This window comes from Ailuropoda melanoleuca, chromosome 13 (genome assembly GCF_002007445.2).
Source record: "Ailuropoda melanoleuca isolate Jingjing chromosome 13, ASM200744v2, whole genome shotgun sequence".
Lineage (NCBI taxonomy): Eukaryota > Metazoa > Chordata > Mammalia > Carnivora > Ursidae > Ailuropoda > Ailuropoda melanoleuca.
In genome coordinates, this window is record NC_048230.1 from 55,324,653 (window position 1) to 55,349,201 (window position 24,549).

The window sequence follows — 24,549 nt, forward strand, 5'->3', positions numbered from 1 at the left end:
GTTGAATGAGTTATGACCAGCATTTCAACCAAATAACCCCTCCATGAGGAAAGATAAGAGTGTATTGTAGGTAGCAGGGTAAGTATTGTTTCGTGAAGCTTTTGTTGCAGTCTCCAGTAGATGCGGTGTGAACTGAGTTGTGAAATAAAATGCATCTCTCCCAAGGGTTCCACGGAACCGGAAGTTTGAAAGCCACGGGCCCAGCATGTCCTGCACGGCTTGGATAAGCTGTGCTCTGTGCACCTGCACCAAAGTCTTTCCGCTTTGGTCTCTGTCTTCAAGGAATCTGGGATGGAGCGGCCTCCCTTTCCTCTGGCGAGGGAAGGGGGCTCCAGCTTGGGGTTTGGTGTGGTGGGGATTAGCAAAAACAAAAACAAACAAAAACCAGGAGACAAAACCCAGCCTGTAATTGCTCTGCACCGGAGTTCTGTTTTAGAGGCTTAAAAAGACCCCTCCCTCCCCCCTTCTCTTTCCAGAAGAACCGAATGCACATAAGGTCGCCAGCCCACCCTCCGGACTCGCATACCCCGATGAAGTCCTGGACTATGGCCTCAAGCCATACAGCCCCCTCCCCAGTCTCCCTGGCGAACCCCCCGGCCGATTCGGAGAGCCGGATAGGGTAGGGCCGCAGAACTTTCTGAGCCCGGCGGCCAAGCCAGCGGGGGCCTCGGGCCTGAGCCCTCGGATCGAGATCACTCCATCTCACGAACTGATGCAGGCAGGGGGTCCCCTCCGCGGGAGAGACACTGGCCTGCTGGGGGAGCAGCCGCCCCTGGCCGGCGTGGCCGCCAGCCCGCGGTTCACCCTGCCTGTGCCCGGCTTCGAGGGCTACCGCGAGCCGCTTTGCTTGAGCCCCGCTAGCAGCGGCTCCTCTGCCAGCTTCATTTCCGACACCTTCTCCCCCTACACCTCGCCCTGCGTCTCGCCCAATAACGGCGGGCCCGACGACCTGTGTCCGCAGTTTCAAAACATCCCTGCTCATTATTCCCCCAGAACCTCGCCAATAATGTCACCTCGAACCAGCCTCGCTGAAGACAGCTGCCTGGGCCGCCACTCGCCCGTGCCCCGTCCGGCCTCCCGCTCCTCGTCGCCTGGTGCCAAGCGGAGGCATTCGTGTGCTGGGGCCTTGGTTGCCCCGCTGCCCGGAGCCTCACCCCAGCGCTCCCGGAGCCCCTCGCCGCAGCCCCGGGACGACGGCGCTCCCGCTGGGTACCCCCCCACGGCTGGCTCTGCCGTCCTCATGGATGCCCTGAACAGCCTCGCCGCGGATTCGCCTTGTGGCATCCCCCCCAAGATGTGGAAGACGAGCCCCGACCCATCGCCGGTGTCCGCCGCCCCGCCCAAAGCCGGCCTGCCCCGCCACATCTACCCGGCCGTGGAGTTCCTGGGGCCCTGCGAGCAGGAGGAGGGGAGGAGCTCGGCCCCTGAGTCCATCTTGCTGGTGCCGCCCACCTGGCCCAAGCAGCTGGTGCCTGCGATTCCCATCTGCAGGTGAGTGGGCTCGGGAAGCGGTCTGGTCCACGGTTTACTTTTAGGGGACGTTTTCTGGTTGGGGGGCGCTAGACAGGGCTTACATCCTGGCTCTCTGCTTACTGCCTGTGAGAGCTTGGCAAGGAAGTTAAATTCTCCGAGCTGTGGTTTCCCCATTTGTACGATAGGCATAAGTGTACCTTACTCACCAGATTCGTCGTGAGGATGCCTGCGATCCCTGGTAGGACACTTGGCCGATTCATTCATTCACTGAGCAGGTGTTTATCAGACACCTGCTACGGGCCAGGCAGGCACTGTTACAGGTGTTGGGGAGCACGCAGTGGACAAAATGGGCCAAAATTTCTGCCTTCAGGGAGCTGACATTCTGGGAAACACAAAGCAAGCCTTAGTGTGTGGAATTTACTGTCCTCTTGTAAGAGGAGTTGATGTCGTTGGTGTCTGCTATGTGCTGGGCACTGCCGGCGGTGATCCGGGGGTCCAAAAAAAAGAAACTGTGAGCCACAATCCTCAAGGAGCTTAAAATAGTGGTAAGCAGAAGAGATGCATGTAGATGGCATTATGTACCCTTTGGGGTCCGTCAGGACTGGATTTGAGTCCCGGTTCTGCCACTCACCGGCTGTGTGATCACAGGCATTTCTGGTGCTGCTTTCCTGCTGTGCCCATGGCAGGCATCACTAATCATGCAGGAGCCTGTTTCTCATTGAGCACCTTTTTGATGCCATTCCCAGGGCAGGCATTGCTAATCAATCAGGACTCCCTTTCTCACTGAGCACCATACTAAACCTTGGCTCATTCCCTATGAGATGAGGATAATAATGGTCCCACCTTAGCATGTGTTTTTTTGTTTTGTTTTGTTTGCAAGGATTGGGTGTCAAATTCTTGACATGGAGCCTGCACAAAGTAAGAGTACAAAAAAAGAAAAAAAAGGGGCAGCCATTATTTTTATAGGGGAATTCTCTTATAATTATGGGGGAAGCACTTTAGGAAGTGCTTTCTCATCGCTGAGCCTTGTCCTAGGAGATTGAGCTCCCATTGGTTGTTAGAGGAATGGCAGTGACAATCACCAGTATTTAAGGGTGCTTGCTGTGTGCCAGGCACGATTCTAAGTATTCTGTATGTACTGTTTCATTCTTATATAAACCTGGTTGGTATTATTTTGTTATTTTTTTATTTTTAAAAGATTTTTATTCATTTCAGAGAGAGAAAAAGAGAGAGAGCATGAGCAGGGGGGAAGGGGAGAGGGGGAGAGAGAGAGAGGCAGACTCCCTGCTCAAGCCCAATGCAGGGCTTGATTCCACGACCCCAGGATCGTGATCTGAGCTGAAGGCAGACTTAACCCACTGAGCCACACAGGCGCCCCTGGTTGGTATTAGTTTTATCTTCATTTTGATGCTGAGAAAAATGAGGCTCACCGAGGTTAGAAGCAGATGATATTCCATCAAAATGAAGGTAAAAATAATCCCAACACTTTGAAAACCATGAGGTAAAGGTAATAGCATGAGGCTGTAGATTCTTTTTTTAAAAATTTTATCTATTTTTATTAATTTTTAAACATTTTACTTATTTGAGAGAGAGAGTGAGAGAGAGAGAAAGCACATGAGCAGGGGGAGGGGCAGAGGGGAGGAAGAAGCAGACTCCTGTCTGAGCAGGGAGCCCGACATGGGGCTCGATCCCAGGACCCCGGGATCATGACCTGAGCCGAAGGCAGATGCTCAACCAACTGAGCCACCCAGGTGCCTCTATTCTTTTTTTGTTTTTTTTTAAAGATTGATTATTTTAGAGAGAGAGGGAGCAAGTGCAAATGGGGGAGGGGCGGGGGAGAGAATCTTCAAGCTGACTCCCCGCTGAGCATGGAACCCCATGTGGGGCTTCATCCCAAGACCCATGAGATCATGACCTGAGCTGAAACCAAGAATCGGGTGCTCAGCTGACTGAACCACCCAGGCGTCCTGAGGCCATAGATTCTTCAATGCATGTTTACTTTCAGTAAATGGAAGCCTTTTTTTTTTTTTTTTTGCAAATATTAAATTGAAGACCAAAATAGATCGTGGTAGAGCTGTTTTGATTAATGGGATGAGAGTAGACAAGGGCTTTGTCCACCAGGCCTTGCTTATCCCACCGCAGACCGAACTGGACCACAGGGGGCTTTGGTCCAGCCCCACCTCGAGATCAGTTCTGAGAACACCGGTGCCATCATAGGCTGATTGGCATTCCTTAAAAAAGGAGTTTCTGAGTTTAACAGAGTTAAACAGATATCTTGAGGCAGGGGCCACTCCCAGCTGTGGACAGAACAGGCAGTGATCTCAAAGGCCATTTGGCCACGGAGTTATGAGTTCTGTGACCAAAGTTGTATGGAATCACCTTAGGAAATGCTGAGTAAGGCCGACCCTGGTACAGGTTGAGAAACCTGGGCTTGGTGAGGTGAGGGGATGTGCCCAGGATCATCCCACTAGTTAATGACCGTGTTGGGAACTTAGAACCTCGGGTTTTTGACTCCTACCGATCAGTCTCCAGAATGTGATTCGTGTGATGATTGAGATTGGGGAAGAACATTGACCTTAAATAGGATCCTGCTGCATTTGTCTGAGACTTTACTGTTTATTAAGACTTTATCATTTCTCCGTCCATCCCCATTCTGGGGCTGGATCCAGATGGCTCTGAATGCTAGTAGAGGACCCTTGTCCCTACAAGCGCCAGTTTGTGCCAGCTGAGGAGATATTTGTAAGAATTTTCTGTAAGAGTGAGAGGATAGGGTGTGCAGGGAAGTCTCATGATAATAATTGTCTCGGGGGTGCAGAGCAGAGGGCTGAAATTCACATGCAGCCTTTCATATTGGCTCTGATGGTCTAATTCTTAAGATTATACTGGAGTCATCAAAGACTTATTCTGGAACCAAAGAAAATTTGAAGTTGATGCTTAGACATATCCCACTGGATCTCCTACTCCTTGATTTTTTTTTTTTTTTGATACTTCAAAGATAATACAGGGGTGAAGTGATTTTTTATGAGCCTTATTTTGCAAACTTTAAAATAATGTAACTTGCATGCATAATGAGAGTGTGAGTATTTAACACACATGGCCCCTTGGCTGTAGGAAGAAGCTGAAGGCATGTTGGCACTGAAACTAAGGCGGACACTCTAAGACTTCAGGGTAAGGGGGACTTCAGGAGGCAAATAGTTGCAAAGAAAAGATGGAGATTTGCTTGCATAGTGAGGATATAATTTTAAGTTGGATTGTATGTTCAAGTTGGGCTCCAGCCCTGATGGGGTTTATGGGATGCCACTACCCCGCATCGCCCCTTGGTAAAGCTGTGATAGAGAAGGGATGGAATTGGTTTCATTACAAATGCTTAACTAAATCCAGTTGGTAATGTCAGCTTTTAGCAGCTCTGGGCTTAGCAGAAAAGAATATGCTGATTGGATTAATAATTGGTATGCTATGTGCAAAATCGGACACAGTGGCAAAAATCCATGTACTTGGAACTTTGAAGCTACTTTGATTTTTTAAAAAGATTTTGTTCATGTGAGAGAGAGTAAGAGAGAGAGAAAGCGCACAAGAGAGGGGAGGGTCAGAGGGAGAAGCAGGCTCCCTGCTGAGTGGGGAACCCAACTCGGGGCTCAATCTTGGGACTCCAGGATCATGACCTGAGCCAAAGCAGATGCTTAACCAGCTGAGCCACCCAGGTGCCCCTGAAGCTGCTTCAAATATACAGGGCTTCTTTGAAATAAAACTGCTCATTCATTCATTCATGTATCCATCTAGCCATCTACCCACCCACCCACTGAATAGTCACTGAGAACCTATCAAATGTCAGGTATTGTTCTAGAGTCATTCTATAAGTGAGAGATTTTCTTGGCCGTATTTTAAATAGTAAGATAAGAGGTAGTGTAGAGATGTGCATGGAGCACTGGACCGAGAGTCAAGACATGTAAGTTGTAGCCTTGGCGTGTCTTGCTTTGTAATCTTGGGGAATTGTCTATGTTCTCTGAGGCTTTGAAGGGATGGTCTAGATAGATCATTAAGACCTCTGTGAACTCTTAAATGACATAATTCTAACCATATATCAAGCACCTGATGAGTGTGCTGAGTAGGTTTAAGATTCTATAGGAAAATAAAACTTAACGCACATCATTACAACTGCAGATGTAAAGGCATATACATCTAATACTATAACCACAAGTAAATTAGATTGTCTATAGGAGATAATTATTTATTTGAACTATGAAATAGATATAGGGAAACATAATTATAGCCTAATATTTATTGAGGAGTTATTGCACTAAGCTCAGTATCCCCGTTTCTCAGTTGAGGAAACTAAGGCCTCGGGAGGTAGAGGCATCTGCTCAAAGTAGTTGGAGGTGGAGCTTGGACTTGAACTTGGGAGGGTAACTCAGTCATGTTCTGGACATTTACTCTTCCTTTAAATTTAGGGGTCTCTAAATTTAGCCACCTCTCTATGGTTAGATGTTCTGTACTTGCCCTGATAAGCAATGGCTACGACTGGAAATGGTCTCTCTCTAGAATTAGTTTTTAATTGAAAGCATCGGACTTGGAAATGAGAGCTGAAATAACCCTCCAGTGCCATCTGGTCCGTTTGCTACGGTATTATAAAACACTGAAGATAAAAGAAGTGAGGTTACTTGCCTAAAGTAACATGGCACATTAGTGACATACGTGGGCCCCTGATTTCCACTCCAGTGTACCTTCTCCCACACTTACTCCTTTGGAAAGGGAGAACATGCTGGTAAAAGGGTGATTTTTAGAGGTAAGAGGTGGTACTCTTCAAAATTCCCAGAGGAAAAGAAGCTATACCAGTTAGAAGTATGCTAGAACTCACATGTAATAAAGTTAGCTTCATAAATTGAGATGTCAGTCACACTGTTGTCATCAAAGATGGAAGAGAAAACAAAGAAAAAGATCTCTACCTTGTGAAGAGTCCTACCTATGCTGTCTGAGAAATATGTGCTTCCCAACAGCCAGTATTTTACTCATGTACCCACTGGACATGATTTTTCAGAAACGGGACCATTTATATTTATTGTACAGGTTGACTGGTTCTGATTTCTCATACACATGACTAATTCTGTTTCCCCCTGCAGCATCCCAGTGACCGCATCCCTCCCTCCTCTGGAGTGGCCGCTCTCCCACCAGTCGGGGTCCTATGAGCTGCGGATCGAGGTGCAGCCCAAGCCACATCACCGGGCCCACTATGAGACGGAAGGCAGTCGAGGGGCTGTCAAAGCTCCAACTGGTGGCCACCCTGTCGTTCAGGTATGGACTTGAATTCTTTTCCTGTTTGTATCCTTCATTTGCCACGAGGTGAGCTACTTCCGCTCGTCCACTGCCTGTTGCTTGTTGGGCTGTGGTATGTGTCTCAGGCTCCTACTTGTCTGACGGATGGGAAAATCTGAGGTGGAGTTAGTATCAGAAGCCAGTCCAGTTACACAGAGGCCAGAGAAGAAAGTCTTCCTGAGCTGGATAAGGATAGAAATGATATTCTTGCTCAAGCTACTTCTTCCCTTCTCTTTCTGATTGAAAAATTGCTAGATTTTGCAGAGATTTGTGTATTGACAGGTGGTGTCTGAAGCCATTTTTTTGTGTTTAAATTGCAGATGTGAGTCCACTGAGGAAATTCCATACGTTCTTCCAAAATATAGAAAACTAGGAGAAAATTAAAATTACACGTAAAATAACTATTCTTAGCATTTTATCTATTTCTTGTTGCCTTTTCTATTCACAAACATGGCAATGTCTATTAATGTACATTTATGTGCTTGATGTTACAGTGGTTGGTACTCTGAGACTTTCTTATATTATACCATGAGCATTTCCTCCTGTTTTTTTCTTAATCATTATCTTTTATGTCTGTGGCTTTTGATTTAACCTCAGACTTTTTTCTTTTTTCAAAATAAGTAGGGAAGTGTGCGTTTTTCTACCAAATAATTAGAGTTGAAATTATCTTTCTCAATTGTGTAATCTGTTCAACCTGAGACTGCTGATCGGTGCTCACCCACCAACTCAATTAAGCAAAACCTTCAATACATATAAATTTACCTTTTATTTGTATTTGCCTTGAAGTGGATGTATTCTATGATAAGAATTCTCTGATGTGTTAGAACCCTCTGGAGAGGTTGTTAACAATGCAGATTCCTAAGCATCCCCTGAAACTACTTAATGAGAAACTACATGAGTAGAGCTCAGACAGGCAAAAAACACAAACCCCCAAACCCTGAAGTCTCCACAGGCGCTTTGGGTATACACACCTGGTTACGGACTTTTATGTTAGTATAGGAACTTGCAAATCCCAGCAGGTGCTTTTTCTAGAGCTGACATCATCGCTATTTTAGGATCTGTGTCTCTTCCTTCTTTTCCTTGACCATGAGCCACATTTTCCTCTTTCTTTGCATGTCTAGTAATTGTTGATTATCTTCTGACAGTGTGATGATAACATATATATCGGACATTATAGAGACTCTGGATTTTGTTATCCTCTGCAGAAGGCAGTTCCATCACGGGCTGATCACTATGAACTTGTATGGACTTGATTTTACATCTTGTGAGGGTGGACCTGTGGAAAGACCAAGATATTTCCCGTGCTCCCCCCTGCATCAGTCTCGTTGAGACTTGGGTTTAGACTCTCTCAGGGAGGGTATCGGGAAGCCTTTCTTTAAGGAATACCCTTATTTCTAAAGCATAACCTTTTTGGATGCTTGGTGGGGGACGGGACTCCATGCTGGTGGTATGGAAACTGTCCTTAGGTGGAAAGCTGGCGTGAACATGGGCTCACCTCCTGTGTCTCCTTTTCCTCAGTGACCACAGTCTTATGCTGCCTGCTGTCTAGGGCCTGACGACAGTTGACTTACATATGTTTGCCCTCACTTAACAGTTGTTGACGGTGGGAGGGCTGGTCTGATGCCATTTACTTTGTCGTGCATGAAAATTGCTTTTTTTGGGAAAGGAAGTCTTTGTATCATTATTGATCTAGGCTTGTCGATTCTAGGATGGAGTCTTCCGGCTTGGAGGGTGACGTTAATCTGTGGGTTGGAGTCAAAGCCTTTAGTAGTGATAGAAAGAGAAACTCACTAAAGGCAGATTAGAAGGGGGATTTAGGGGATTGTCCGAGGAGACGTCTACTGCAAAACCAGGCCAGGAGACTCGGGAAGACGCTAGACTAGAGAATGGTCCAAAATGTACTTCTTTGTTCAGTCAACCCATTCAATAAGTGGATTCACTCTGCAAATATTTGTCGAACACCTTCTTTTTGCTATACATGTGCTCGATACTGAAGTACAATGAAGAATAGAAAAGAAGTTATGGTCTCTTTCTTCATGGAGCTCATGGTCTAGGGGGAAAGAGTCCTTGACTAAGTAGTCATAAATGTTAAAGGTACCAATGGTGGCAAATAGCATGAAGGAAAAGAACATGAGGCTCTGGGCGTGTGAAATGGAGGAGCCAATGAAAAGAAGGGAAGAGCAGCTGCTAAGATTTCTCTGAGAAGGAGACTGGGGCTGAGCATGCATCGGGGGGAATCAGCACGTGCAAAGGCCCGGAGGTAGAAAGGAAGCGGAGGGAACCGTGTCAGAGGAACGAAGGAGCCCAGTGTAAGTGGAGCGGAAAGCCCGAGGGAGGAAGAGAAGGTAGGCAGGGGCCAGAACATGCAGGGCCTGGGTAGCCTGCGGCGGCGGTGGGGGAGGGCAGGGCTGCGATAAGACCCGGTTCTGATTGCTCCATCTGGAGTTGGAGCTAAGATCAGGAGAGCGTTAGCAGGCTCTGTCCATGGTCTCTGTCCTCTTAGGGCTGCGTGGTATCTCCATTCTCCAATCACTCATCAAACATGGGTTGAGCACTGCTGTGTACGAGACACGGTTCTAAATTCTGGGATATGGTATGAACAAAACAGCAAGAACTCCTCGGCCCTCGTAAGCTTCCAGTTGAGCAAAATGATCGTTATAGTAGTTGACATTCAGCACGCATTTACTGTGGCCAGACCTTGTTCCAAGTGCTGTATGTGTTGACTTATTCAATTCTCAAAGGAGACTTAGGAAGCAGCTTACAATTAGGTCAAGGAGGTGTCAAGGAACTTGTTCAGGGTCATAGCTGTCGAGTGGGCCTAGGATTTGGACTGCCAGGTCTGAGTCTACCTGCTACACAATGTTCCTGATTTTTCACGTCTCCCTGAAAACCATCTTCCCTGACTCCATACTCTTACCAGGCTGAGAAGGCCTAGTGGAAAAATGCCCACACCTCCTGCCCATAAATTTTATCTGTTGTCCCTGCACCAGCTCACTAGGGCCCAAATTGTGATTTCTCAGGGAGATTCTAATTGGCCTTGGTGAGGAAGGCCCACTGGTCCAGTTGGCTTGGCCAGAGAGTTCAGACCATATGCAATGCTAGGCTCTGTTCACCCATTCATCTAGGGCTGGGGCCATGGAAGGTTCTAGAGAAGGGAGTGGGTGGGATGTACAATTCAAAAGTCCCTGCTGAACTGTGCTTGAAGTTCATGCCCCTCCTTCTGACAGCCCCTAAGGATCCGTCTCTCTTCTTGCTTGTAACTTTGAAAACCCAGTGCCTGACTTAAAAGTTTGTAGCCACATTCTCTTAACATACAGAGTGAAATATTTAAAAAAAAATCATTTGAATAGGTTATGTTCTCTTCAAAATGCAATGTGCTAACCACTGATTAGGGGACTTAAGACAAGAGTTCTTACCCCTTAGGTAGGAGTGAAAACCCCTTTTGAAATCTGGAGGGTTGCCCTTTCGTTCCCAGAAGAGCAGCGAAGCCCTGTTTTGTACCTTGCCTAGATGCTTCTGCTGGTTCCCTCTTGATCTGTCTCTCTTTATCTCTACATCTGTTTCTATTTCTGTACTGTACCACGGCTTCTTCCCCCCTCAATGATTGGTCCCCACCCTTCTCTCTTTTATTTACCGCACTATAAAACTTCATTTTTTTTTTTTGCATGCCTAGTGGTTTTATGCTCCTCTTTATAGGAAAATAAAATGAGTACAAGATCATTTCATTCTTTCTTTACATATGAAATTAAAAACCTTAAGCATGGGCCACGTTTGGCTGGTTTTGTTTTTCTGTTTGGGTTTTTTTTTTTTTTGAATGTTTGTTTTTTCTTGTTGTTTTTTTAATGTCCCTTGGTCGTGGAAGAAAATCTCTTCCAAACCTTAAATGCTTTCAGATCTCATGACTCCTTCATTTGGCAAATATTTTGTTGAGGACCTGCTGTGTGCCAGGCACTGTGCTAAGTGCTGATAATACGATAATGGGGGAGAAGAGTACAGTTTCTGCCCTGATGGAGCTCAGGGGGCGCTGGAAGTACGAAGTCGACCAGAATGGTTTGGTGTGACCATTGCTGAGATGTGGGTGAGTCCGGGAGGCAGAGGAGGGCAATCTGGAATGACACCTAGACTCTAGGGCAAGACATGATGACTGATCAGGGGCCCATCTCTTGGGTTTACAATGTGGGGGTAACTACTTCAACAAAACCAACCATGCCGAGAGAGTACTTGGAAGACCTGCTGTAGAAGGGAGTCTTGCTGAGGATGTGACTTATCCACTGGGACCTAGAGCAGGTGACAGAGCCAGCAAAGAGAGGAAGGATGCCCTTCTTCTTTCTGTTTCTCTAGCTCTCTGGGAAGGGATGGGTGAGTGTTCCTTGCAGGAGGTATAGTGTATGCAAAGGTCCTGAGGCAGGGAAGAACTTCGTGTGTGTCTGTCTTAGGAGCTGAAGGAGGGCCAGTGTCACTTGAGTTTAGCTTGGGGGGTGATGGGTTGGCAGGATCATGCTGTGCAGGACTCCTAAGCCAAGGTGAGGAGCTCGAGTTTTATTCCGGGGGAAGGGGAAGGGAGTAAGGAGTTTTGAGTAGAGGAGGAAGGTGATTCTGATTTACTACTTCTAGGATCATTTGGGCTTCTTTCTAGGGAGTGGGTTAGAAGGGGCAAGGGAGGAAGCAGGACGATGAATTTGACGGATTGTGGCAGGTTCCAGGTGGAGCTCAAACTGCGGACAAGGCAGCAGGGGGAGAGGAAGGGTGGGGAGGGACTCTACGTGTGACCTTCAGGATGCAGTGCTGGCTTCCGTGTGGGAGGGGAAGGGCTCCCGGGTACAGGGTGGTGTCATGTGCCAGGTGGGGAGACTGGGGAACGGATCGTTTTCTTAAGGGAAGATGATGACTTCAGTGTGGGCTGTAGGAAGTTGGAAGGGCTTTTGAGGCGTCCAAGTAAAGAGATGTCAACAGGCAGTTGGACTTAAGACCCCCAAGCTCGGAAGCAAAGTGCAGGACTTTCTCACTCTCAGGCCTGTGGAACGCCACAGGACCACGTGTGCCTTCACTGGAAGGCTTAGCATGGATCCACTTGGAAGGGTTTATCTCCCACACCCTAATAGGAACCTGTGTCTCTCCAGAAGCAATGGACAAAGGAGAGAACCAAAGAAGAGAGTGGAGAAACAGGATCACAAACCGCCAGGCTGGTGGGGGCCAGGCAGTGAAAAGAAATGGCTGGATTGGCCAAGGGTCAGGAAGCACTAGGGAGTGGTGGGGAGTAGAGCACAGCAGAGTGTGCGCCTCATCTCCAGGAGGCAGCTGCTATTCAGCGCCCCCTTGGTTGTACCACGTGGGAATGTGGGTCCAGCATTGCCAGGTTTTAGAGGTTTTCTTCCGGAGAAGCTGGGAATCTGAATTTTCATGTGAAATTTCTGGTTATTAAGTGTCGACTACTAAATCAAACTTTGGGTTATGTTTGGCTCCAGGCAAATATCGTCAAGTTCATAACTTCTGGGGGTAAATAGGGTCTGTGCTACTTCAAGGTTTATCAAATAGAAAGGGCGATAAGAGAGAGGCTATATTTATACAGTTTCTAAGAATTGTGTGGTTGGGGAAGGCGCACTGTTAGCGGCCAGGCCCACGACGTTTCTTTTATAAAGCTTTAAATCCCTTTGAAACAGAACAAGCTTATGGTTCTTTCCCAGGAGCCAGGGAATCTTAATTCTCTGGCCTGACTTTGACCGGTAAGGATCAGATGAGAAAGGGAAGCACTTGACTCACCTTGAAAGAGCCATGTGCCCTTTGGCAGAACCCAGCCATCACTTCCTTGTTCTGTCTCAGGGCAGGATGCAGGGGTCCTTTGGCGGACGAAACTTCCACTCCCAGGCTGCTTTGCAAAGTTGGACTTTAAGCATCTCCACAGCTCTTCAGCTTATGGGATCTGATAATACCCCAGTTGACCTTGGCTGTGTCATGCCCCTGTCGTGGAATCCTTTCCCTGCCTGCTTCCAGACCCTGTAAGCATATTCCTGCATAGAAATTCCTGGTAGGGGACACTTGGTCACATTCCTTATCCATCCTTGTGCTGGGGGCTTCCAAAACACATTATTCTTACTGCTCTCTGGGACTTGTTTTCAGCTGAAAGAATGATTGGAAAGGCATCCTTTCAGTTAGTACTCTTGACCCATAGTACACACCTCCAAAGACAATTCTTTCGAACAGATGTTCAGACATATGGAAAAAACATAGGTAGTTCCTTGAGGAGAAATTCCTTACAGATGCAGAAACCTGATCTGCGTTTCATGCAGGGTAAGAGTGACGAGCTTCGCAGGGCAGGGAGCTCACCTGTCCACCTGCCACCCCCCTCCCCCCTCCCCACCCCCATCCAGAGGAGGTTGGTCAAGTCTCCAAGTTTTCATCTCCTAAAACGGATTGCGAGGCTCTGATTTTGATCCTGTCGGATTTTAGCCTTTATCTTCTCTGAGACTCAACTTTAAATTTTATCTCCGAAAGGGCAGAGAGATGCCAGGTGGGGTTTTCTCCTTACCCGGCCAAGCTTTGGCAATTGGCCGCCTACGCGGCCTTCTATTTGACTAACCAAATGTTGTGCGGAGTGAGGCCCCGCCCATCCCCCCTCTTCTTAGACATGAACCAGGAAGCAGGTCTTGCAGATGCTGATTTGTCTAGAAGCTGCCTTCTCCACAAGGTTCAGTCCGACCCTCTGGAGAGGGAGAGGAAAGAGAGGTGGCTCAAGTTTCTGAGGAGGAGAGTGTGTTCTGAGATCCCTAGAGGTTCCTCTGCTCATTCACCCACTTGTCTGAAAGATTTACCAACCACCTTCTATGTGCCAGGCACCGTTCCAGGCGCTGGGAATGCGGCCGTGAACCAAACAGACAAAGCTCCCCTGCCCCCGCGGAGCCTCCGTTCTGGCTGCCAGGAGATAAACAATAAATCTAAGAAGTAGGAAAGTTAAATAGTATGCTGGAAGGTGATAAGTCCGGTGGGAAAGACTGCCAGGCCAAGGGGAGTTGGGAGGGGTCAGAGAGGCCTTACTGGGCAGGTGGCACTGGGGCAAAGGAGAGGAAGGAGGAGAATGTGCAGGGATTCGGGGGTGCGTGCTCCGGGCTGAGGGGCTCTCTGGGCCCAGCCGGCAGGGGCCGGGAACGCAGAGGTGGCCAGAGGCACGGGGTAAGCCGGGAGGGGTGTGTAGGAGACGGAGGCCCAGAGGAACAAGGAGGGGCAGATTCTGGCTTTGGACGCCGAGGACTTTTATTCTCAGTGAGGTGGGAGCCGGGAGGGATGGGATCCGGCTTAGGTTGTAGCAGCACCCCTCTGGCTGCTGTGTGGGTGAGAACAGACCGCAGGGGGGCCGGGGAAGAAGCAGGGGTGGGGGTGGGGCTGCTGCTCTAGTCCAGGTGAGAGGGGAGGGTGGCTGCACCGGGCTTGGGGGTGGAGGGCATGAGAAGTGGTTGGATTGTGGGTGCATTTTGAAAGCCGGGCTAACTGGTTTATTTGAGAGATTGGCTCTGGTTGAGAGGCATGGGTGTGGTTGTAGTCTTGGGAAAGGCCGGAGTCCCCAGGGCTGAGCGACCCTGCCTGTCCCCATGGAGACTTTTGCCTATTTTCAGGGGGGAGACCTCTTCTAGGGGTGGCCTGACCCAGCCTTTTCCTGTGCAGGTGGGGATGGGGCAGGGTGGGTATGCTAACGCCAGCTTTTGGAGGGGCTCCTCACCAGCCTGTCCTTGGTTATGCCAGTCTCTCGATCATAACATTGGCCGTTCATTTAAAAATTCTAAAGAGTGACGTCCATACTGAGTGCATCTGTGGGCCAGATGTGGCCTCCTGTGTGACCTCGAGTGGTCAAGGAGGCTTTGTGTGAAAGAACAGAGACGGGTGCTGGCTTCCGAGGCTGAGCCAGGGGCGGGGGGTGGGGGCGTCCGGGGCGGGGCCAGCAAAGGTGTGGGCGCTGAGCAGGTGTGGGGTTGGGTGATAGACTGTGCGCACACATTGTGTGCCAAATGCACACCGACAGTAAGCAGGGTGTGCTTTCGGGTCACATTAGAAGATAAATCAGAAGATCAGAATCAGTGAGATGTTGCCCCCTGATGTAGGGAGAAAACAGGAAGCTTTCAGAATCTTGGAGAAAGAGTTGTTCCAAAAAGAGTGATTCAGTCTGAGGGTTGCAATATGTCTGGCAACCAGTGGGGACATATAGAGGAAACTTGGTTGGTTCCCCAAACAACTTTTTGGGTCCCTCCTATGGGCCGGGCACTCTGTTGTAACAGTGAGAGCTGCACTTACTGAGCGCTTACTATGTACTTTCCTTAGAGTGACCGACCTACTTCATCTTTGCATCATGCCATGGAGCGTAGGTGGTAGAATGACTACTTTCCTTTTACAGACAAGGAAACTGGGACACAGAGAGGTTAAGCAACTTGCCTGATGTCACCCAGCTGGTGAGTGGTGGCACTGATTTGGACATAGGAGGCCTGAAACCAGAGCCCACATTTAACCATTGGTCTGCACTGCCTCTTGGAAGCAGGGGATTTGGAGCGAGGCAGTCTTAGCCTTCGTCAGCTTTGGGGCTCCGCGCCACTGGGGGGCTGCAGTTTCTTCTCTTGTAAAGTGATGAAGACTGCATCTTTCAGATTATTTGTTTGGCTGTGTTGTGTCAAGAGTCGTGAGGATACTGAACCCAAGCGTCCAGCGTGATCTTTGGCACAAAGCAGGCATTTAACCTGCTGTTCTTTTTGTGGAGAAATAGAGCGATCAACTTGGATCTGGGATCTTTTGAGCTGTGCTAGCCCAGGAGTAGATGCTGGTGTGCGTTCAGGCTTTTCGTGGCGGAGTGAGCCCAACCTGAGACTCCTCTGGGGTACCGTGAGCACTCTGAGGGCTGTTTACTTACACATTGTGTGTTACGTGTACGATCTTATTTCATCCTTGCAGTGGGGCTGTTATTCCCGTCGTTCAGGGGAGTAGAGAGACACAGGAGAAGCTAACATTTGCCTAAAGGCAACTAGTGTACCGGCCTGACCTTGACTTTCAGCGTCTGGATTCTCATCTTTCCACTTCCCTGTTCATTCATCCGTCCCCTGCTCGCAGCCGGCCCCGTCCGAAGCCCCAGCACTGAGCACTGCAGCTGGGGGTAATGTGAGGGTAAAATGGGACCCGCTGAGCAGAAGCAGCTTTGGGCGGAGCCCTGGGCCAGCGCTGGGCATCCAGGTCCCACCCTTGTCTCCACTTTCTGCACTGAGGGACCCCGAGTGAAGCGAAGATTTTCTCTGGTCCTGTGAGAAAGGAGGCATCTGCTGGAGGTCTCCAGACCCGGGGAGACAGTGGGGAGGTTCGAGCCACTTGTTCTGAGCCTCCTGGAAGACTGTGGGCCGACTCTGCCCATACCCAGGTCTGTTGACTGGGCACTTGCTGTGTGACAAGCGTGTCCCATTGCCCGGCTCAGGCAGGAGTGCTCTCCTGGCTCAGAGGCGCCGAGTGCCTTCTCCAAGGAGCACATGGTCATTAGCGGCCCTTGACTGAGCTTTCCCTGTGTGCCAACTGCAGGAGGCCGTGCTGCTATTATTATTATTTTTTTAAAGATTTTATTTATTTATTCGACAGAGCTAGAGACAGCCAGCAAGAGAGGGAACACAAGCAGGGGGAGTGGGAGAGGAAGAAGCAGGCTCCTAGCGGAGGAGCCTGATGTGGGGCTCGATCCCATAATGCCGGGATCACGCCCTGAGCTGAAGGCAGACGCTTAACCGCTGTGCCACCCAGGCGCCCCCGTGGTGCTATTATTAACCTCAGGTGCAGATGAGGAAACTGAGGCTCAAGGTCACACAGCTCACCGGAAGGGACGAGACCCACACCTGCCTCCTCGGGTCTTTGCACAGAGTCCGTGACCTGTCAGGGTGAAGGGCACAGAGCAGGGCCTGGCACCCCGCAGGGACTCAGTGTGTGCTCCTTGTTCCTGTTTCCTATTATTGTTTCTTTTTCTCTGTTCCATCCTGTTAGGGTGAGAAAGGGAGCGTTTGTTCTTACGTGGAAGATTTGATTTCATGCCGTAGGCCCGGAGCCAGGGATGGACAGGAGTTAAACACTGCCCGTACGGGGGACATTCGTGGCCGTCATTCATTGAGCACGGGCTCTGTTCGAGGCCAGAGGACGTGCTCAGGGTCGCGGGGTCTGATGTGGCGGACTAGCGTTTGAAAGCGCGTCTGTGGAGCCGTGTGGCCAGACCGTTTCCACTGTTCTCGGTGGTCCGCAGGCGCGGTGCCGAGGGTTAGTCCCTTCTGAACGTTCTGATGCAGGTTTGAAAAAGTTTGCGTGTGTGTGTATCTATATCCACAGACAGGCATATAGAAATTAAACATATATATGTAAATATACACACATGCGTATGTATGTAAAGACATTATATGTCTATATATGTATCTGTGTATCAGATACACACTTACATAATTTTTATTCAATTATTTATTTTTTCTTTTTTTGCTTTTTCTTTTTGTTTTTTTTTTAGAGAGAGAGAGAGAGTGTGAGCAGCGTGGGTGGGTGGGAGGGCCAGAATGGGGGTAGAGAGAGAACCCTAAGCAGGTTCCATGCTTAGTGGGGAGCCCGACACAGGGCTCGATCTCACGACCCTGAGATCATGACTTGAGCCGAAATCAAGAGTTGGATGCTTGACCAACTGAGCCTCTCAGATCCCCTATTTTTTCTTGTTTGAATAGGTATTTTTTGTTTAAAAAATTTGGGAAAATATAATAAACCAAACAGCTCCCTTTGTCACCTGGAGAACTACTGGCTTGGCTTTGCTGTATTTCCTTTCAGTCTCTTCCCACGTGCTGGCACCCTGCTCCTTCCCTCCTTGCACGTCCGCAGGTTATTGTGATGACCCCCGAGGCAAAATAGCACCTAGCAAGATCAGAGTTAGCCTGGGAATTACTTTCCATCTAGAAATTACTTTCCTTCTAGAAATGGGTATAATGCTACCATTATTTCTAGGCAGTACTTGGAGACACAGAGAGGTTAAGGATCTTGGCCAAGGTCACACAGGAAGTGAGTGAGGCCCAAACTGAACGGAGGTGGTCTGGCTCCAAAGGAAAAATAGAAACCTTTAATGACCCTGAGATACTTTGCAAGGTCATTCCTAGGGGTTCTTATTGTTACTTAAGTATTTTGAAAAAGTCAGGAAATAAATCTAGTTTGGTTGTACATCAAGTCAAATTTGTCCCTTGTCAGGTGGCTCAGGCTTCTGCCCTCCCTGTGTTTGGCCACAGCCGCCAACAGGCCCCTCCCAGGTGCAGAACAGCAGCCTGCTTGTGGGCGGTACAGCCTCCCGGGGTGTGGACGTGGACACTCGCATCTGTCCTGGTGTGAGGGCCTGGAGCCTGACAGGCCTGCAGGTTACATTCCCGACGTGGCCCCTTAAGGCGTTTGAACTTAACTCTTGATAGCAAGAAAGTCGTTTCTGCTGGTTTCAAAGACATCTCCACTCCATGACATTCTTTTTCCAGACGGGGTGACCTGTACCTGGGATTTGAGATGTAGCATCTGTGGGGAGCGGGGGCTAGCTCCCCAGCATAAACCTCGATGATCGGGCCTGCGTTAGCTGGTCACGGGACCCCCCCCCCCACCCCGGTCCACCCTGGCACTTCAGCCTGAGTTGTTCTCACTGTACCGGTGTTGTGATTAGGAGGAAAAGGATAAGCTGACCTCCCGAGGCCTCAGTTTCCCCAATGGCAAATCGGACAAAATGTTGCTTATAGGATTGCTATAGGAAGATTTCTGTAGGACAGCACAGTTCAAAGTGTCGACTTCCCTGGTTCCTTTTATCAGTCAGTTTTGGGGAGGAGAAGCATTCACATGGTGTGCAGTTTGGAATGTACTAGAGACGTGCAGGGCAAGGCCTTCCCTCATCCTGTGCCGGGCGGCCGTCTCCTCTACCCCACATCCCAGTGTCACCACTTCCTGAATATCCTTCCAGAAGGGTCCATGTGCTCGTGCTTAGAGCTGCTGTTTTCTCCGTCCCCATCAATAGCGGCACATTCGTTTACGAAGGACGTGGCAGAATGTCCTGTGCGTTTTAAATCCCCAGTAAGTGATCGAGGCGGTTATCCCTGAGGAGCTTAAAAAGGCTTGGAATTTCAGTTTCCCAAATAGGAAGTGAAGCAGAGATGATCTTTGCGGCGTCATGTATCTAACCAGATGGCTCTGTCCGCACGGAACTTCAGTTTCGATGAAGGAACCCCCATCTTCCTGATTTGACGTTTATTCTAAAACTGTAAACACCGTTCTTGTGAACGTAGTTCTGAGACCCGCGTCAGGTGGTGGTTAAGCGTCGGCTTTACCTGATGCCAGCCGTGTGTCAGTCCACACAGGCCGTGTTAAACCTCTGTGTGCACGTATCCTTTCACTCTCCATCCGAAAACGATACATTGAGGATAAAAGCAATGGATATTATCAGCAAGGGTGCAACCCATGATAAAAAAAGTAGCGAGAAAAGGTGCACCTGGGTGGCACGGTCAGTTAACTGGGGTTAAGCGTTGGACGCTTGGTTTCGGCTCAGCTCGTGATCTCAGGGTCTTGAGATCGAGCCCTAGGTTGGGTTCCATGCTCATTGTGGAGTCCGGAGTCTGCTTGGGGCTCTCTCTCCCTCTACCCCTTTCCCCCTGTGCTAGCGTGCTCTCTCTCTGTGTCAAATAAATAAATCTTAAAAGAAAAAGTAGCAAGGAAAGTGTTGAATAGGATTATGCGTGTTTTTCTGCTTCTCTTTTATTTATTCAACAAATAACGATTGGTCTCCCACCACATGCCAGGCACTGGGCTAGGTGTTCCCCACTGTTTGGTCCACGGGCCGGCAGCACACACATCCCCTGGGAGCTTGCTAACAACGCAGAATTTTAGGCTCCCCCCAGCCCCCCGAGTTTGCTGAGTCAGAGTCGGCCTTTTTACAAGATCCTCAGGGGATTAGTGTGCCTATTAGGGTCTGAAGCATGTTATTCTAGGACAGGAGTCCTCAAACTATACCAGCCAAATCCGGCCTGGCACCTCTTTCCAAATAAAGTTTTATTGGAATGTAGTCATGCCCATTTATTTGCATACGTGTATTTACCCTGCAAGGGCAGAGTGGAGCCCTGGCCACAGAGACCATAGGGCCCACGTAGCCTACCGCGTTTCCTGTCTTGTCCTTTACAGAAGATGTTCGCTGCTCGGAGTTGGAGATAGAGCAGCAAACGGAACAGAAAGAACTCCAGCTCTCATGGAGCTGATGTTCTGCTGGAGGTAGACATACAGCAAACCGAAAAACCTACACTCGTCGGGTAGGAAAAACAATAAGAAAAATAAGAGAGGGGGCGGGAGATGATTGTGGTGAGGATGCTATTTAGGGAAGAACTTTCCGAAGAGTTACACTGAAACAGAGTGAGCTCCGTGGCTCTCTTGGGGGAAGCAGCGTAGGAGAGGCAACAGCCAGTGCAAAGAGCCTGAGGCAGGAGCTTTCTTGATGTCCACCTTGTGCATCAGTATGGAGGTGGGAGCTAGCCGGGTCTGAATTAGAAGTTAAGTGTTGACAGCAAATGTGGGTTTTGGTTATCGGTGTCCACATGACCTTTGCTGTGGCATTTTAGTGCCTTTTATGAGACCATGGAATGTAGGCAGAGATGCCCATCTCCCATCACAGGGAAGTCTTCTGTGTGTCCCTGGATACAGTTGCACATGCTGTGCACTGCAAAGTTCGCTGCCTAACATGAGGGCACCTTTCACATTTGCAAATTTATTAAGACAGTATTCTGACACATGCCCGCAAAGGGTACGGAGGAAGAGGTGTCTCTTGCTGATCTGCATAAAAGTGTCAGACACTTTAGCAGTGGCCCTGGTGATATAATTCTTAACAAGAGAACAAAATCTGAGCGTACATGTCTTTAGGTATGGGACATTCATCAGTCTCCTTGCCGGTTACTCCCCTCAGCTACGTTCCCTGTGTGGCCCCTTAAGGTGTTTGAATTTAACTCTTGACAGCAAGAAAGGCATTTCTGCTGGTTGAGAAGACATTCCTACTTCATGACTTTCTCTTTCCAGATGGGGTTTCTGCTACTTTCTTTTTCCCACCCGCTGTCAGACCACACCGCCTGGGACAGCAGGCGGGGAGTCTCGTCATCCTCCACCTCTGCCTGTGTTTGCTGTGCAACCTCAGCTCGCACACTTCTCCTCTCTGAGCTGTGGGAGCCTTGTCTGTAATAAAGAGGGGGGAGAGCTCTGTAAGCTTCCTCCCACCTCTGAACTCCCAGGATTCTGTGACTCACATTAATAGGTATCAAATGCCTGCATTTAGTCTTGTTCACTTAACAGGTGGGAGTTCCAGCCTCTCTTCAGCTTGGTCTGCCTTAACCTGTGTATTTTCCTAGCTCCAAAGTTGACTTGAAGCTGGGGTTGTTTATTTGTTTGTTTAGAATCTGGGAATGAATGAGCTAGAAGGAGACTTCGAAATCATTTAGCTGAAGGCCTGGTGTGTCTGATCCATGTGTCATTTCACTGAGGGCTTGAGCTACCATTTCACTGAGGGCTTCATTTACCATTTCACTGAGGGCTTCTGGCGTGTCAGGCCTTTTGCTAAGCTAACACTGTGTCATTCAGTCTCACAATGAGTACCTGAGCTAGGCACCATCGGCATTGGTTTGCAAATGACCAGATCGAGGCTCAGAGATGATGTGAATTATACAAGTTGCGCAGTGACTAAGGGGGCAGAGCCACCATTCAGACTGCTAGAAGTAGAGGTTAGGAAGGTATTAGTTCTTGAGCAGGTACCATATGCCAGACCTTATCTAAGCACCAGTTTGCATTACCCATTTTAACCCTCTGAATTAGGTCCTGTAATTTTACAAAGGAGAAAACCAAGCCCCAAAGAAATGTGTGAGTTACCCAGGGGAGGGCTTATGCTGGTAGTGAGCAGGACCATTTCAGATTTCTGATCTTTTTCTCCTCCTCATGCACTTCTCTTTGTTCTGTGAACTTTTAGTGCATCCTGTTTACCTATTGGCCTCTGTCACAGGTCTTCGTATCTGTGCCAGGATGGGGGGGATGCTGAGCCACTGGCTCATTTCTTACCACCTTCCCTCTGCTCCCTGGGGCCAAGCACCATCATCCCTTGTCTGGGTGACACCTGCAGCCTCCTAACTGGTTTCCCTGTCCCCAGTTGTGCCCCTTGTCCAGTCTGCTCTCCATGGCAGCCAGAGGCATCTGTTCCAAATGTAAATCAGTCCACAATCCTGTGCCTCCCCACTCAGTACACACCAATGCCTTGCCACGCATGGACGGCAAGACCCTATGTCACCTGCTCCCTGCCCCCACTCTGCTCTTCCTCACTCCACTCCCACCCTACTGGCCTCTTGCTATTCCTCAACCACTCCAAGGAGGCTCCTGCCTCAGGGCCTTTGCATTTGCTATTCACCTGTCCTGAGTAGCCACCTGACTCTCTTCTCTCCTTCACTCAGGTCTCACTTCAGTGGTCACCTCCTCAAAGAAGCTCTCCCTGATTGCTCTGTCAAAACAGTCCTCTCTTCCACTGCCATCCTCTGTCCCTACACTTGCGAGGTTTTTATTCATAACCTGATATATTCTTCCTTTCTTCCCCCTCCCCACCCATCCATCATCCCTCTGTCACTGCTCCAGCCACAATCCCAAGCACAGTGCCTGACCCACAGCAGGCTCGAACCAGTGTTCCTCTGAGGCATTGGTGAGCCCCACTTTGCCTGGGCCCCTCAGATGAGTGATGCCCCTGGAGTTTGGGTGATGGGTGTGCTGACCCAGGCAGCTCCTCAGTGGCTTTCCTGTGCTAAAGGAAGTGGAGGAAGGAAGTGACAACAATTAAGAAGGACTAATTCAGTTCACTGGGACAAGCCCAGGCTTCCTGTGCCCCTCATCTCTTTGCCCAGTGTGACTTGGGCTCGCCTGAGGCACACAGACGCGTGACTTGATGGAATAGGCGTAAGTTAGTTTTATAATGATTAAGAAGAAAAAAAAAACCTTATTTTTCACTTTCCTTTTTTAATCAGTAAGTATGCTGTGGGTGTTCCCTTGTGGTTTTTCAGTCAAAGGGAGGATTGTTGTTGAGCTCTGAGTTCCCCCTGGGGCTTCAGCTTTGCGTGTGTCTAACTTTAACTTTGAACTCGTGCTTTTAGGGCTGTGCTCGGATGGGGGTCCTGGGGTCCATCTCAGAACAAGGCAACAGGCTTGTTTATTGTGTCCAGATCTTACCCCGTCTCCGTCCTGTTCCGGATCGCCCCTCTCAGCCCCATCCTGCCCCGGGGCCGAGGGGAGGGCACCAGGCGGTGGAAGGCAGGGGCGGCACCCAGTGGACCTCAAGGGAGTGTTCTCTACGTGGGGCCACGGAAGGAAAGTGGCTCCTGGGCGGTGGTAGAGCAGAGCCGGTGTACCAGTGAACCAGGGGTCTCTACCAAGTGCTGGCAGGGAGAAGAACAGTATAGAAAAGGGTTGTGCAAAAATGGGATGGTCTCAAGCTCAGACAGTGCCTGTAAACGGTGCGTGCTGCGGACCTGCGGATGGGGTGCTCTCGCTTGTGGGCACATGCCTGCTGGCCCTGCTCTCCCATGCTCTTCCTCTCTGTGTCTATTGTTTGGGGCTGTGTTCTTTTCCTTGCCAGGGGAGCCGAAGCATTGGCTCCTTGGCTTTAGACCCCAGGTTGTTGATGTTCTTGGGCGCCTTGCTGCCCCCTCCCAGGGCAGGGGCACACCTTGGAAAGTGCATGGCCGGGTGGGAGGTGGGCTTCTGGATGCTGGGATTTGTGGAGGACCTGGGTGTGAGTCCTGCCTTGTGGGCGGCTCCAAGCTCCACCGTGGGTATTTAGGATGGCATCTGTTTCTCCACTCCCCCCTTGAATTAGGGAGAAGCCGCATTGTCTCTGAGCTGAATATTAGGGTCACACTTGAATCCCTGTAAGAAAGGAGGCTTTGGGGCTCGCTGGGATTCTGGCCCCACAAAAGTGGGCTGGGTCTCATTTTGCCCATCTGGAGGTCATGGCTAACAACCCCATGCCCGCTGGGTGACTGGGTGTCCGTTTAGGTCCCACGTTGGCCCCCTTGCCAAGTGTGGATGACTCGGAGGTGGGCACACCCGTGTGCGGTCACATTCGGTCTGGTGCACGGCCGTCCTCTCCAAAGCCATGTCTCCCCGTTCACACAGGGCTTCAGAGTCTGGGCGGCCCAGGCCTCGCTAATCCTTAAGGAGTTAGAGTGAGCTTTTCCTTTTTACAACAGACCTCATTTCCCTTTCCTTCAAGAAGTTCTTCTTGGCAAACTTGGCTCCTCCGCCTTGGCCCTCCCTGCTGTGGGAGATGAGAACATCTCGCTTGCTGGGGAACAAGCCGGTGGGGCCTGCATTTGTGGCAGCCAAATTCCAGCCCTGCAAACCTCACAGGTCCCGAGTCTCAGGACTCAGACGGAGCCGCAGGAAACTCTTGTCCATTGTCGGTTGCCGAAGGAAGAGGGCTTTGGGGCATTAAATGCGGCGGGGGCGGGGGGGGGGCGTTGGGGAACGCAAGCCTCCCAAGAGCGAAGTGTGAGTCAATCACCGATGTGCTGCATTTCCCCTGGAAGGGAAAAGAAAAATGCTTTTGCAGAGAAGAAATAGGAGGAGCAGGCGTGGCAGAGCAGTGAGAGCGGGGAGCCTCTGGATTGGCCTCTGATGCCCAGTTGCACCCCTCCTGCGCTGGGGGCCTCAGGCAGCTCGCTCAGCCTCTCAGAGCTCATGTACGAAGTACAGCGCCTAGTGCAGGGC

General features: G+C 49.7%; 1 protein-coding gene across 6 annotated transcripts in view; it reads left to right on the plus strand.

Moving 5' to 3' along the window:
* NFATC2 (nuclear factor of activated T cells 2) overlaps positions 1-24,549 on the plus strand; it is a 152,731-nt gene that overhangs the window by 32,198 nt on the left and 95,984 nt on the right. For 5 of the 6 annotated variants that reach the window (XR_004619869.1, XM_034641476.1, XM_034641473.1 and 2 more), the window contains exons 2-3: positions 477-1,491; positions 6,591-6,762. Coding sequence is in view for 5 of the 6 variants with exons in the window: in XM_034641476.1 (XP_034497367.1) it covers positions 477-1,491; positions 6,591-6,762 (1,187 nt within the window). In the remaining variant the exon portion in view is untranslated. The remainder of the gene's footprint in view (positions 1-476; positions 1,492-6,590; positions 6,763-24,549) is intronic. The other variant, XM_019799591.2, reaches the window with a different exon arrangement.